This window comes from Rhinichthys klamathensis, unplaced genomic scaffold (genome assembly GCF_029890125.1).
Source record: "Rhinichthys klamathensis goyatoka isolate OS25496 unplaced genomic scaffold, OSU_Roscu_1.1 h1tg000141l_1, whole genome shotgun sequence".
Classification (NCBI taxonomy): Eukaryota; Metazoa; Chordata; class Actinopteri; order Cypriniformes; family Leuciscidae; genus Rhinichthys; species Rhinichthys klamathensis.
Genome location: NW_026606676.1, coordinates 600511 through 616356, shown reverse-complemented (window position 1 = coordinate 616356; position 15846 = coordinate 600511). Strand labels below are relative to the sequence as shown.

At 40.0% G+C, this 15846-nt stretch overlaps 1 protein-coding gene across 1 annotated transcript in view; it reads left to right on the top strand.

Annotated features, from left to right (window-relative positions):
• ppil4 (peptidylprolyl isomerase (cyclophilin)-like 4) overlaps positions 1–15479 on the top strand; it is a 28119-nt gene extending 12640 nt beyond the window's left edge. The window contains exons 9-13 of the mRNA XM_056257677.1: positions 4089–4155; positions 4658–4769; positions 5097–5193; positions 5564–5666; positions 15266–15479. Of these exons, the coding sequence (XP_056113652.1) occupies positions 4089–4155; positions 4658–4769; positions 5097–5193; positions 5564–5666; positions 15266–15457 (571 nt within the window). The 3' untranslated portion in view covers positions 15458–15479. The remainder of the gene's footprint in view (positions 1–4088; positions 4156–4657; positions 4770–5096; positions 5194–5563; positions 5667–15265) is intronic.
• Positions 15480–15846: the final 367 nt, after the last annotated feature.

The window sequence follows — 15846 nt, the reverse complement described above, 5'->3', positions numbered from 1 at the left end:
AATCAATCAAAGTTAACTTTAGCTGGCAGTAACATTATTCAAGAACCGCTATAACGCCAAAACAATCTGTTACCTTAAATTATATGTTTATCTCTGTAAAGCTGCTTTGAAACAATTCATTGTTAAAAGCGCTATATAAATGAAGATGACTTGACTTAACATTCTCGTGTTACGCTGCACGTTTGAGCTTCTCAAGAACCAATGAGGTTCATTCTCGTGTTACGCAGCACGTTTGAGCTTCTCAAGAACCAATGAGGTTCATTCTCGTGTTACGCATCACGTTTGAGCTTCTCAAGAACCAATGAGGTTCATTCTCGTGTTACGCATCACGTTTGAGCTTCTCAAGAACCAATGAGGTTCATTCTCGTGTTACGCAGCACGTTTGAGCTTCAGCAAGAACCAATGAGGTTCATTCTCGTGTTACGCATCACGTTTGAGCTTCAGCAAGAACCAATGAGGTTCATTCTCGTGTTACGCAGCACGTTTGAGCTTCAGCAAGAACCAATGAGGTTCATTCTCGTGTTACGCATCACGTTTGAGCTTCAACAAGAACCAATGAGGTTCATTCTCGTGTTACGCATCACGTTTGAGCTACTGCAAGAACCAATGAGGTTCATTATCGTGTTACGCATCACGTTTGAGCTTCAGCAAGAACCAATGAGGTTCATTCTCGTGTTACGCATCACGTTTGAGCTTCAGCAAGAACCAATGAGGTTCATTCTCGTGTTACGCAGCACGTTTGAGCTTCAGCAAGAACCAATGAGGTTCATTCTCGTGTTACGCAGCACGTTTGAGCTTCAGCAAGAACCAATGAGGTTCATTCTCGTGTTACGCATCACGTTTGAGCTTCTGCAAGAACCAATGAGGTTCATTCTCGTGTTACGCATCACGTTTGAGCTTCAGCAAGAACCAATGAGGTTCATTCTCGTGTTACGCAGCACGTTTGAGCTTCAGCAAGAACCAATGAGGTTCATTCTCGTGTTACGCATCACGTTTGAGCTTCTCAAGAACCAATGAGGTTCATTCTCGAGTTACGCAGCACGTTTGAGCTTCTGCAAGAACCAATGAGGTTCATTCTCGTGTTACGCATCACGTTTGAGCTTCAGCGAGAACCAATGAGGTTCGTTCTCGTGTTACGCATCACGTTTGAGCTTCTCAAGAACCAATGAGGTTCATTCTCGTGTTACGCATCACGTTTGAGCTTCAGCGAGAACCAAAGAGGTTCATTCTCGAGTTACGCATCACGTTTGAGCTTCTGCAAGAACCAATGAGGTTCATTCTCGTGTTACGCATCACGTTTGAGCTTCTGCAAGAACCAATGAGGTTAATTCTCGTGTTACGCAGCACGTTTGAGCTTCAGCGAGAACCAATGAGGTTCATTCTCGTGTTACGCATCACGTTTGAGCTTCAGCGAGAACCAATGAGGTTCATTCTCGAGTTACGCATCACGTTTGAGCTTCTGCAAGAACCAATGAGGTTCATTCTCGTGTTACGCATCACGTTTGAGCTTCTGCAAGAACCAATGAGGTTAATTCTCGTGTTACGCAGCACGTTTGAGCTTCTGCAAGAACCAATGAGGTTCATTCTCGTGTTACGCAGCACGTTTGAGCTTCAGCAAGAACCAATGAGGTTCATTCTCGTGTTACGCATCACGTTTGAGCTTCTGCAAGAACCAATGAGGTTCATTCTCGTGTTACGCAGCACGTTTGAGCTTCAGCAAGAACCAATGAGGTTCATTCTCGTGTTACGCATCACGTTTGAGCTTCTCAAGAACCAATGAGGTTCATTCTCGTGTTACGCAGCACGTTTGAGCTTCAGCAAGAACCAATGAGGATCATTCTCGTGTTACGCAGCACGTTTGAGCTTCTCAAGAACTAATGAGGTTCATTCTCGTGTTACGCAGCACGTTTGAGCTTCTGCAAGAACCAATGAGGTTCATTCTCGTGTTACGCATCACGTTTGAGCTTCTCAAGAACCAATGAGGTTCATTCTCGTGTTACGCATCACGTTTGAGCTTCTCAAGAACCAATGAGGTTCGTTCTCGTGTAACGCATCACGTTTGAGCTTCTCAAGAACCAATGAGGTTCATTCTCGTGTTACGCATCACGTTTGAGCTTCTCAGGAACCAATGAGGTTCATTCTCGTGTTACGCAGCAAGTTTGAGCTTCTGCAAGAACCAATGAGGTTCATTCTCGTGTTACGCATCACGTTTGAGCTTCTCAAGAACCAATGAGGTTCATTCTCGTGTTACGCATCACGTTTGAGCTTCAGCAAGAACCAATGAGGTTCATTCTCGTGTTACGCATCACGTTTGAGCTTCTCAAGAACCAATGAGGTTCATTCTCGTGTTACGCATCACGTTTGAGCTTCTGCAAGAACCAATGAGGTTCATTCTCGTGTTACGCAGCACGTTTGAGCTTCTCAGGAACCAATGAGGTTCATTCTCGTGTTACGCATCACGTTTGAGCTTCTCAAGAACCAATGAGGTTCATTCTCGTGTTACGCGTCACGTTTGAGCTTCTCAAGAACCAATGAGGTTCATTCTTGTGTTACGCATCACGTTTGAGCTTTAGCAAGAGGTTTGTTCTTGCACTTCAAGGATTTGGTTGAGCTTTTGTTTGTTCACTGATCAATGTTTTTATGTGGATTAAATTGTTCATCATATAAAGCGCCTCGTAAGAAAGATTGTGTCTCTTAAGAAAATTTGGACTAAACCGCTTAATTCATATGGATTTAGTTTTAATGAACTTTTTGAAGCATCAAAGTGGTAGTTGTTCAGGTAATGGAGGTATTTGCGTAGCTGTCAATGGAGGGACAGAAAGCTCTCAGATTTCATCAAAAAGATCTTCATTTGTGTTCTGAAGATGAAGGAAAGTCTTATGGGTTTGGAACTACATGACGGTGACTAATTAATGACAGAATTTTCATTTTTGGTTGAACTATCCCTTTAATATGTGCTTTATAAGTACTAATATCCTAGTAATATCCATGATAATTAGCATCTAGTTAATATTGAGTATTTGTGTTACCATAACTTTGCTATTACAGATTTGAGGCGAAGAAACACAGTAAAAGTATTTTAGTTTTATTTTGACTATGCCATGTGTGTATGTATTTCTATTTTTTATTGTACATCATTTTTCTTTTGATTGAGAGGGGGCTGAGGGTTAAGCCTCTAATACATTCATCTGGGACTATTTTAGCAGCAGGCAGCATGTAAAGCACACAGTATTTTCTGCATGCATGGAATGGCCTGATGTGCGTTATGCAACCAAGCACACTGTGTGGAATACTGTATCCCACAATGCAATGTGCTTTGTGACCTTCCATTTCAAATGTGACAGATGAACTGGATAATAATATCTGGTGTGATTAAAAAAAAAAAACTAGGCCAACTTCTTGACTACATACTGGGTTCGTACAGTCATGAACATTTTTAAAATAGCAATTTCCAGGCCTGGAAATTATAAACCCAGAAATATTTAGAAGAGTCTTGTATGATAGAATATATGTTTAATTGATAATATTGGTTAAACAAATTACAATGCTTAGTATTCTGGCATTGTCAAGTGTCCTTTTGTAACATCTGGCACAGTTGCAAATTGTACTAAAATTATTATTATTAAAAACGGCATTAATAGACATTCATTTTAGTTAATATATGCTATGATAAATTTGAACATGGATTTTTATTATTTTACTTTAAGTCATGATTATTTGCCTTAAAGTCATGGAAAAGTCATGAAAATGTATTGGTAAAGATGGTTATGAACCATTAACATACAGCTAATTAAACATGTGATTGTGATAACAGGTGTAGCATACTGCTGTTTGAAGTGCTTATCTTTGCGTGTTGGTTCACATAGTCGGATGTCCCGTGTGCAATTAACAGTATGCTAGTATTCAGCTCCGACCATAGCCTGGGCCTGAATCTTAATGCAGTGCTGTTCAGGGGCATCAGTGTGTGAAAGTCATAGGGACACATCAGCGTTCTGGTCTCTTCTGTTGGGTAAATTATAGTGTGTGTAGATGCGTGTACTGTATGTTATCTGCTGGCTTTGATCTAACATGTTAATGTTTATTTGCAGTTGTGAGATCATCAGAGACTGGAAAACAGCAGAATCTCTGTGCTATGCATTCATCGAGTTTGACAAGGTTTGTAAAGTTTCTAATGAAATCAAGTTAGATTAAATCATCTGTGCGCGATGTCTACACTGAACATGTCAAGATCCAGATGGCTTTGCTGTCTCTCTCATCGCTCCCCGTCCTCAGATTATAATGGGTTCTCTTTGATTGTGTTGTGTTGTCTACATCTTTTGATTGTGTTGTGTTGTCACACCACTCACATCCGCTGTAGATACGATATAAACATCTCAGAATTTGTGCGTTTGTTTTGATTCAAGGTTGCTAATTGTCCTCTACAGCTTCTGTACTTTTAAACTAACTTAAAGAGCAAAGATACGGCAGATATACAGAACAGAGACCTTTTAAGAAGTTGAGTCTTGAATCACTCTAAAAAAGGGTTTATTGTGTGTCGAATGGCCTTTTAAAATGAATTAAATGGGTTTCTCAGGGAGGTCATCAAAATGTTCATTCAGGGCATATACATTGCGAGTCATTTTGGAATAATCAATGCATTTGTGTATTATTTGATAAGGAGGAGGACTGTGAAAAAGCGTACTTCAAAATGGACAACGTCCTGATAGATGACCGTCGCATTCATGTGGACTTCAGCCAGTCTGTGTCTAAGATCAAATGGAAAGGCAAAGGTAAGCCTGTCCCCGCTTATTAAACGCACACCCTGTAAAGTAATAGAAATATAATTATTAGCTATGTTTCCATTCTGTAAATGTGTTTCCATCATAGTTCATGCGCATGTCGTCTTACCGGATAAAACATGTATCCGCCTCAATTGAGTGTGTACGTTTTTTTAATGCACTTTTCTTTTTTCTTTTTTTGTAGTGCTGCTCAGTCATTGTTGTTTATCTGCAATGTTAAATGCTCATGTTAATCAATTTAGTTGTGTTAATGTGTTTTGCATTTAAGTAATATATACAGTATATCATATATTTATTGTCAGTATGTTTCATTTCTAGGTGGGAAGTACACCAAAGATGACTTTAAGGCCTATGAGAAAGACCTGGACAACAAATCCAAACTGGCTTTGAAAGACAAAGTCAAAAGCAAGCAGGAGTATCCTTCTGATAATCCCTGTACATTTAAATCAAGCTTGGACAATTGTATTTCACTCTCCAAAGAGGTTTACAGTAGAGACAGTGCAGAGATGGTTCGGCTTGAATCATGGGTTTAGTCATCAGAACTCATGTTATTGATTTAACCGTTACACATTGATGACTATAAAGGACGGCTTTAATCTTTTGGTTTTAACCTCTTAACCTGCTTTTCTTATAGCAGTAGCTTAAAACTGTGCTATTTTAATGAAAAATGCAACATGCTGTGTAAATGCTTTACAAAGACCTTTTCACTGGAATAACATGCACTTGGTTTTAAAATAGATAGCGAATCTTCCCACAAGTTAGTCCTTCTTAATTGTTTCCTAAAGCTCCCGTTATGAGCTTCTCTTAGATGAGGAAGAGGACGACAGAGAGAAACGAGACCGGAAACGACACTCAGACAACGAAAGGTCCAAGGATAAAAAGTCAAAGGTACGATGCTGTGGATTTGAATAGTCGAGTGGTTCTCAGTGGTTTTTTCTTCAGACTCTGCCTCTATAATCTTTACTTTTTTATACAACAAAGTCAGTACTTCTATCAGCCCAAGAGCAGACAGAGGCAGGACAAGAGGAGGCAGGAGATAAAGTGATGGTAAAAATCAGCAGATTTCATTGGATCGTCTTTGTTGTGTCTTCCTCAATGATCAGTCTGTCTTCCTCTGGCCTGCACACAATCAACACACGCCTGCTTCACAACAGTGCAGTTCACAACCTTGAGACAGGCTCGTATCTGCAGCACACAACATAAGATTACACGGCATTATGATGATAATAATATAAAACCAACATTTTTAAATGTGTACTATATAAACGCTAATCAGATTGCATGTGTGAAGCAGCTGATACAACTCTAATTGATGCAGGTCTGCAGTATCTTAGTTGATATCACTTTGCAAAAATAAAGGCACAGTTGCAAGATGTAAAAGAATATTTTCACACTGTTTAAATGTATTATGTTTTCGTTCCTGCACTGTTCATTTGCAGTGCTTTATTGGTGTCTGGATTCCTTTGCCTGGCCCATAATCCTTATCATATTTACACTCACCTAAAGGATTATTAGGAACACCTGTTCAATTTCTCATTAATGCAATTATCTAATCAACCAATCACATGGCAGTTGCTTCAATGCATTTAGGGGTGTGGTCCTGGTCAAGACAATCTCCTAAACTCCAAACTGAATGTCAGAATGGGAAAGAAAGGTGATTTAAGCAATTTTGAGCGTGGCATGGTTGTTGGTGCCAGACGGGCCGGTCTGAGTATTTCACAATCTGCTCAGTTACTGGGATTTTCACGCACAACCATTTCTAGGGTTTACAAAGAATGGTGTGAAAAGGGAAAAACATCCAGTATGCGGCAGTCCTGTGGGCGAAAATGCCTTGTTGATGCTAGAGGTCAGAGGAGAATGGGCCGACTGATTCAAGCTGATAGAAGAGCAACTTTGACTGAAATAACCACTCGTTACAACCGAGGTATGCAGCAAAGCATTTGTGAAGCCACAACACGCACAACCTTGAGGCGGATGGGCTACAACAGCAGAAGACTCCACCGGGTACCACTCATCTCCACTACAAATAGGTAAAAGAGGCTACAATTTGCAAGAGCTCACCAAAATTGGACAGTTGAAGACTGGAAAAATGTTGCCTGGTCTGATGAGTCTCGATTTCTGTTGAGACATTCAGATGGTAGAGTCAGAATTTGGCGTAAACAGAATGAGAACATGGATCCATCATGCCTTGTTACCACTGTGCAGGCTGGTGGTGGTGGTGTAATGGTGTGGGGGATGTTTTCCTGGCACACTTTAGGCCCCTTAGTGCCAATTGGGCATCGTTTAAATGCCACGGCCTACCTGAGCATTGTTTCTGACCATGTCCATCCCTTTATGGCCACCATGTACCCATCCTCTGATGGCTACTTCCAGCAGGATAATGCACCATGTCACAAAGCTCCAATCATTTCAAATTGGTTTCTTGAACATGACAATGAGTTCACTGTACTAAAATGGCCCCCACAGTCACCAGATCTCAACCCAATAGAGCATCTTTGGGATGTGGTGGAACGGGAGCTTCGTGCCCTGGATGTGCATCCCACAAATCTCCATCAACTGCAAGATGCTATTCTATCAATATAGGCCAACATTTCTAAAGAATGCTTTCAGCACCTTGTTGAATCAATGCCACGTAGAATTAAGGCAATTCTGAAGGCGAAAGGGGGTCAAACACAGTATTAGTATGGTGTTCCTAATAATCCTTTAGGTGAGTGTATACTGTATATAAGTAATATATCATTGCTCTTGTTTGGCCTGTTGCTGTTGGCAGCCGGTAATTTGTTGCAGTGAACTCGTGGTCAGCACAAACCATGTTTTACCTGTATTTATTGTAGTGGCTCTTTAGGGAATGAGGGCATGTCATGCAATTTGGCAATATGCAGAAACACTGTAATGTTGTTTAAGCACGGTCCCAACAACACAAGCTACAGTGTTTTCTCCTAAAGCAAACTTGATCATTTGAATTAGCTTTTCCAATTATACATGATTATGAAGTTAGTTATGTGTGATTATTATTATGAGAGTTACCCTGCTGCACTCCATCAGAACAAACATGTGAACCACTGGTGTATTTGTTGCTTTAATAAATTAAGGAATGTTAGTGTTCATCTTTATATGTTTTATGGACTTGAGTGGCGTCTGACATGGCATACTGTATTGTAGGAACTGCACATGTAGTGTGAAACGTACTTTGTGAAAAAGTATGTTCTGTATATTATGAATGTGTGTAGTATGAGTGGAAATCCGAGATGCTACATCTGCCATGTTGTCATTATCATGTGACCGACCAACTTTAGTTGTGTCGCTTCTCCATTCACAATCCTGTCCATCGGATGCGCACTTCAGGAACTCGCCGGGAAAGCAGGTCATCCGGGGACTTTCACCCAGAGTTTCCACTAGAAAACAATGGTGCCGGTCAAAGTGACCGGCAGAGGTTTCGTTTTACGACAGACTGATCTCATGAAATGGCGTATGTATGACACGCCAATTCGTATTTCCATTTTTGGCGTGCTATCAACACGCATAATCGCTTTTCAGCGTGTTTATCAACGCCGTTGACTTAACGTTACATTACTGTATATATATGACCTACCCCAACCCCGTCCCTAAACCTACCCGTCACTGGGGTTAATACTATTTATGAGTCTTCCCCTACCATCCTAGGAAAAAAAAAATCGCTCCCCAGATGTAGATATGAATTTTGCTTCGTTTCGCTCGGACATTTAACGGCGTACACATACACGCGGAATCACTCGGACGTTTAACGGCGTAGACATACACGCAAAAGATGACGGTTCGTTTCGGCGTGGACATACACGCGGATAGCTCAAAATGCGTATAGATAACACGCCACTTGACTTGAAAGTGGCGTGTATGTTTACGCAAAGTCATGATGTCATGTTGTTTACGGACATGTTGATGATATGCTGGTCAAATATCCCTCTTAATTAGTCAAGTTGAGGAAAACTGGAGGCAGGCTATGTAACTTAAAAAATGACATAATCAGGCCGTATAGAATGCAACATGTTATTATTAGCCTAACTTTCAAATAGACGGGAAAAAAACATGAACGTCCGATTGGCGTCAATCAATACCAATTGTTTTTTACTATGGTTTCACACACATTCACTTTTTGAAACATTGAGGCACGGATGTACCTAATACAAATAAATAAAACATCTCCAGTGAACTAGCATATCATCCATTTAGCTCGCTATTAAATAAGAGATCAATTTAGCGCTAGCAGCGGACACGAGCGCTCGGCTGCACAATCTTCACTCGGACGCGCGTTTCAATCTATCGCCGTTGCAGAGACTCTCTATTCATTCCGGTGAAATCACAAAATAAAACACACAAAGTGTCCCTGCTTAATATAGGCTGTAACCACTGATGAACATAGGCTATTCAGTTTTTTTTTTTTTTTTTTTTACTTTTTTTATTATTATTATTATTATTTGCATTTCTTAAATTCACAATGATCAGAAAAAAAAAACAAAAAAAAAAACAACAGCAGCAAAAAAAAAAAAAAAAACTAGTAGGGTACTACAAATACAGGTCTTCCATTCGTTTCATACCTTTGAGTGCATTACATAACAAGTCCATTTCCACCATCGTATTTTACATTTATGTGCTTCCAATCTCAGGTCGTGGGTCATTTTTTCCATTGCACATATTTCCTCCATTATATTCCTCCATTGGTCCAGACTCAAAGGTTCACTTTTCAACCAATTCCTCGTTATAACTTTCTTACTTGATATCAGCATCACTTTGAGTAGATAAATGTCTTCCCCTTTAACAGCATCTTTAGTTAACAGGCCTAAATACAGAGACTGTGGGTCATTCTGTATTTTGTAACCCAAATTTTTTTCCATTTCTGTTACAATAGATTCCCAGTAGGGGCGAATTTTTATACATGACCAAAATATATGAGAGTGATTGACATTGACATCCCCGCAAAGTCTCCAACACTGTTGGTTCTTTTTTAACTGTTTGCTTTTGATGAGGGGGGTAATGAAGTATCTCACCAAGTTCTTCCAGCCAAATTCTCTCCATTGTCTGGAGCTAGTAGAAGTTTGTTGAAAAAGACAGATCGAATGCCAATCATCCTCTGACAATTTAAGCTGCAGTTCTACTTCCCATTTCTGTTTTATATACAGGGAATCAAACCTATTGCAATTTTGTAAACATTTGTACACCCTGGATACTGTTTTCGAGGGTAAATGTCTGTATGCCCCCGCGATCATATCTATTAAATCACTGCCCTCTTGAGAGAGGTGATTTTCTCTGTCTGTATTATAAAAATGTCTTAGTTGGAAATACCTAAATAAATCAGAGTTTTCCAGGTCAAATTCCCTCTTCAAGTTTTCAAAAGATTTAAACTTTTTACCCTCTGTTAATGTACACACTGCGGTGATTCCCTTGTCTGTCCATCTTTTAAATGTGCTATCCATCTGTCCACTTCTGAATTTTGTAGAGTACAATGGCCAGATCAACAATTTACAATCCCCCTCCAATTTGTACTTATTCATTATGTCCCACCAGATCTTAATTGTTGTGTCTACTATAGGATTTGGTTCTATAGGTTGGTTAGATGTTTTCTCACCCAACCTCGTTTGTGGTTGGCATGTTCCGTAGTTAAGCTCAATGTGTTTCCATTTGGAATAATATTCTGACGAGCACCAATAGATTATATATCTTAACTGGGCAGCTAGGAAATATTCTTTAAAATTAGGAAGAGCAAGTCCTCCTCTTTTTTTCTCTAGTTGTAGAGTTTTAAGCTTAACTCTTGGTCTTTCCCCCTTCCAAATAAATCTACTCACTTGTTTGTCCCATTTATCAAATTGAGTTTTTGGTATACAAATTGGCAGCGAAATAAATAAGTACAGCAATCTAGGCAACACATTCATTTTTATCACCTCTATCCTTGAACTTAAATCCATTACTAGTGTTGCCCATTTTGTCAAATCTTTTTGTATATCTTCATTAATCTTATTATAATTAGCCTCATATAATGTATTTAGTTCTCTAGTCAGATAAACACCTAAATATTTTATTTTTCCTGAATCCCATTTTAATTTGTAAGCTCGTCTGATTGAATCAGCTGGTCTGTATTTTATACAGAGAACTTGGGTTTTTGAAATGTTTAACTTATACCCAGATTTCCCTCCAAAATCTTTTAGTAGCGTAAAAAGTTTAGCAATCGTATAATCTGGATTGCTGAGGTATATGATAATATCATCTGCAAAAAGACCTAATTTATGTTCATCCTTAGCGACTGTGATTCCTTTAAGTTCTTTACTTTGTCTTATATACTGAGCCAAAGGCTCTATAAACAAGGCAAATAGGGAGGGGCTCAGACAACATCCCTGTCTTGTTCCTCTGAAGAGCTCGAATCTGTCTGTTAAGTTACCATTTATTTTAATTCTAGCCACTGGTTTATCGTATAGGGCCTGTATACATTTAATGATAGTTTTATCAAAACCCATTCTTTTCAAAACCGCAAAAAGGAAATTCCAGCTGACTCTATCAAAAGCCTTTTCCGCATCAAGACTTACTAAGGCTGTAGGAGTGCTCTGTTTATTGACTTCATTAATTATATGTAATGTGCGCCGAATGTTATCTTGTGTTTGGCGACCTTTTATAAAACCTGTCTGGTCCTCATCTATCAGGTCAGGGAGGAAGGTTTCTAATCTTCTAGCGATTATAGACGTGAATAATTTATAATCAACATTCAAAATGGAAATTGGACGATAGGACTCACATAACTCTTTATTTTTACCTTCCTTTGGTATAACTGTTATCATGGCCTCTTTCCATGAGGGAGGGCATTTTGCATGTTTGAGTGTCCAATTAAAAGATTCCAACAATAGAGGGGCAAGGTCTTCTTTATAAACTTTGTACCATTCGTTAGGATAGCCATCTGTACCTGGACTTTTTTTGCATTTCAATCTACAAATAGCATTATCAAGTTCTTTTTTAGTAATGGGTGAATTTAATGATCCATTTTGAGTAGTTCCTATGGAGGGGAGATCTAATTCAGCTAAATAATCTTCAATTTCTTTTTTATCTACTTGTTCTGAATGATTATACAGAGATTTGTAATATTTATGAAAAATATTTTTGATTTCCTCAGGTTCATATGTTATGACATTACTTTCTGGATCTCTGATTTTGTTAATTGAGTTCCTTATTTGCTGTGATCTTAATCTTTTTGCTAATATTTTAGTTGCTTTGGGACCTGATTCATAAAAGATTTGTTTTGTGAATCTCAGTTTCTTTTCTGTCTCCTCGTTTGCCATGTCTGATAATTGTTTTCTAATTCCTTTTAACATACCAGCCAATTTATCACTCTTATCTGTATGCTGTTGTTTTTCTAGATTTCTCATATTTTGTTCTAATTCAGCTTGTAATAGCTTTTTCTTTTTTTTAATGTGAGCTAGCCTTGATATCAGGTTTCCTCTCATCACTGCTTTTATAGTGTCCCATAATATTGTTGGCTCTATTTGTTCATCCTTATTATTGGCTATACAGTCTTGAATCTCTTTTTTGATTTCTTGCACCGCAATTTCATTATTAAGAATATTAACATTCATTTTCCATAATGTTGTTTTGTTTGGACAATCAAGATGTATAGTTAAGTATATAGCATTGTGATCTGACACATCTGCTATTCCGATTTTACAGTCTATAACCCGATGTCTATCTATTGTATTCATCAGAAAGTAGTCAATCCTAGAATGTACCTTATGAGCAGCAGAATAATGCGTATAGTCTCTCTCTAATGGATGCAGAACTCTCCAAACATCACACAGACCTGCATCTTTCATTAGAATATTAAGAATCTTGGATTTGATGTTTTTATATCTTTTAGTACTTGTTGTGTCTTTAGTGTAATTCAAAATTGTGTTCCAATCGCCTCCACATATCAAAATCCCCTCACTCATTGTTATTTTGTCAAACAATAAATTAAAGAATGTTTTGTCTTCCTCAGGGGGAGCATACACATTGACTAGTGTGACTACAGTATTATCAATCCTCCCTTTAACAATCACATATCTGCCATGTTTATCGGAACATTCCTCAGTCAATTCAAAATTAACAGTGTTTGAAATTAGGGTAATAACTCCTCTCCTTCTGCTATTCTTGTACGAACTATAAAATGAATTTATGTAACCAAGCTTTTTAAATTTCTCATGTTCTTCATTTGACATATGAGTTTCTTGTATGAATATAACTTGCATATTATCCCTTTTCAATTTCGTTATCAACCTACTCCTCTTTATCGGATTACCCAGACCATTTACATTTATTGTCTCAATTTTCACTTTACATGACCCACTCATACCCTGAGTAAATTATTGCTGTAGACCCCACAAGTGAACAGGAACTATTACCGAGAACAAAAAAAATAAAAAAATAAAATAAATAGAAACAATGAAACCGGGGATACCTGTGACTCCTCCTCAAATGGAAGAATATCTCTCCCAACTGGGCCCCGTCGGTAGGCCTAGGGTAGTGTCTCCCGTAAGGGGAGGGCCCTATGTAAGGTTTGGAAACTACTTCCATCCTTAGTGTCCAACGTCCTAACTCCTTCTCTGGTGCCTCTCCTTCAGTCCTGTGAATTACAAAGGCCTTCCTGTGTCAATAATGCAAACGCTCCTCATCCTTCATTTTTTCCCGCTTCTCTGAAACTCCATCAATTTCTCTTTTGCCCTCTGCGCCGTAGGGACTCTGTGCTCTCGCCGGGGACGCGCCTCCCGCTGCCATCCCAAGGACTTCAGTCGAGTCTCCATAGCGACTTCTTCCGTAACCGCTGTCGGCACCTCCACTTCCAAGCCCCGCTTCCTCAACTCCATCCCAGCTTCGTGTGCGCTGCTGTATGTTCCGACGCCACTCTCCCAATGGATTCGTATGCTCGTGTAGGGTGTTTGGAAACGAACACCTTTCTCCTTCAGCACTTTCTTAATCTCTTGATATGCCATGCGTTTTTGGACGATCTCAGTTGCATAGTCGTGGTCGAAATAAATGTTTCTCTCATTTGACTGAATGCGTCCTTTTTTCCACGCTTCCTTGAGGATTAGCTCTTTAGTAGTATATTCTTGAAAATTTACTATAATTTGTCTCGGGTTATTATTTGGTCGGGGCTTAGCTGCGAAGACTCTGTGGGCTCGCTGAATTTTAAGATCCAAGTCCGCTGGCAAAGGTAACTCACGCTTGAGGAAATCTGTCACGAATTGCGTCACCGACTTCCCTTCCTCTCCCTCTTCTACCCCGAAAAGGCGAATGTTGTTCCTTCGCGATCTAGATTCGAGATCGGTCAGTTTGTTTTGGATACTCCTCTGTCGCTTAATGGTTTCAGTCAGCGCTTCAGTCAAATCAAGTGTCATGTCCTCAACACGACCCACGCGATTCTCCGCTTCATCCATTCTTTCCATCAGGCCTCTCACTTCCTCCGTCAGGTTGTCGAGTTTATTACCCATCTCCTGGCGCAGGGCATTGATGTCCTTCCTTAGTTTGTCATTGTCCTCCTTCAGTTCGGATTTAAGCGTTTCTATTGCTTCCAATATCGCGCTCGAGGTTTTGTTAGTTCCGCCCGGGCTCGTGCTTGCTTGCTCGGTTGCGTTGCTAGCTTTTGTCGCGGTTATTGATTTGTCTCCTTTAGGCATTTTGCGTCTTTTTGGCCTTTAATGTGTTGAACCCCACTCAAATGCTTAACTTACTCTATTAATGGATAATATATCATCGAGTTTTGGTGGGTATTTTCCATCAATCTCGGAGAGCGATCACCAAACACGTCTGTCTCGTTACGCCATCACCGGAAGCCACCAGGCTATTCAGTTTTGATGAGAGAAAATAAAACTGTAGCCTACGAGTGCGCGGATTCGAACCACTGATCTATATAATGAGAGGTTCCTGATTCACCATCGTGCGTCGCGTCTGGCCTCTGAAACAGCTTTTAAGGCTTGCCTGCCTGGGCCTGGCCATATCTGAAACGTCTCACTCAATCGTTCGTTGTTTAGGTCTATATTACAGCCGTTTTAGGCGTGCGCTTTATTTGAAATGCAGCATGCGATGTTGTTTAATAACTTTCAAACGGTAGACCTGTTCCTTTATAACTTAGCCAAAGGCCGGTGTATTTTTGCTTTATACATTTTAGGCTTATTCTCAAATTCATTTTGTGTTAGGGGGGCAGGAATATTACGCAATTTTAATCGGACTATTTGACCGGAGAGATTTAATTTTGTCGGACATTTAATTTTTCCCCGGCTGTTTTAGGAACGCTCTGAATTCAGACATGCTACTCGGCTAACATACTTTTTTTTCCCCCTACTATATAATATGGAATTAGCCGTATTTGGACACAGCGCGTTAATCTCGGGGGGAATTAACGAATGAATTGTCGAATCAGTGCCGAATGAAATCTGTCTTTGTCCCTTTTTTCTCAGTATCCGTGCCTCATCATTTGTTTTTCTTCTCCTGTTTTCTAGGATCGCGATGAGAGTCGTAGAGAAAAAGATAAAGGCAGACAGCGGTCGCGTTCAAGAGACAGAGAGAGACCAAAGGACAAGGAAAGAGAGAAGGAAAAACAGAGAGAGCGAGGCAGAGAGCGAGACGGCGAGCACAAACGCCACAGGCGAGACCGCAGTCGCAGCCCCAAGAGATCCAAGTATTACAGCTGACCGCCAGCACTGGCTACTTCCTGATCCCCGCCAGCACTGGCTACTTCCTGATCCCCGCCAGCACTGGCTACTTCCTGATCCCCGCCAGCACTGGCTACTTCCTGATCCCCGCCAGCACTGGCTACTTCCTGATCCCCGCCAGCACTGGCTACTTCCTGATCCCCGTCAGCACTGGCTACTTCCTGATCCCCGCCAGCACTGGCTACTTCCTGATCCCCGCGGAGGAAGAGGAAACTACACACGCTTTATCATCCATTTCTCACACGTCAAGAAATAACACTCAACATGTTTGTACTTTTTTGAAGATTGCAAATTCATGGAATGCTAGTAAAGTCAGTTCTAAAAGTCTGTTTGTTTGTTTATGCAAGTGTGTGGATTTATACGGCCGG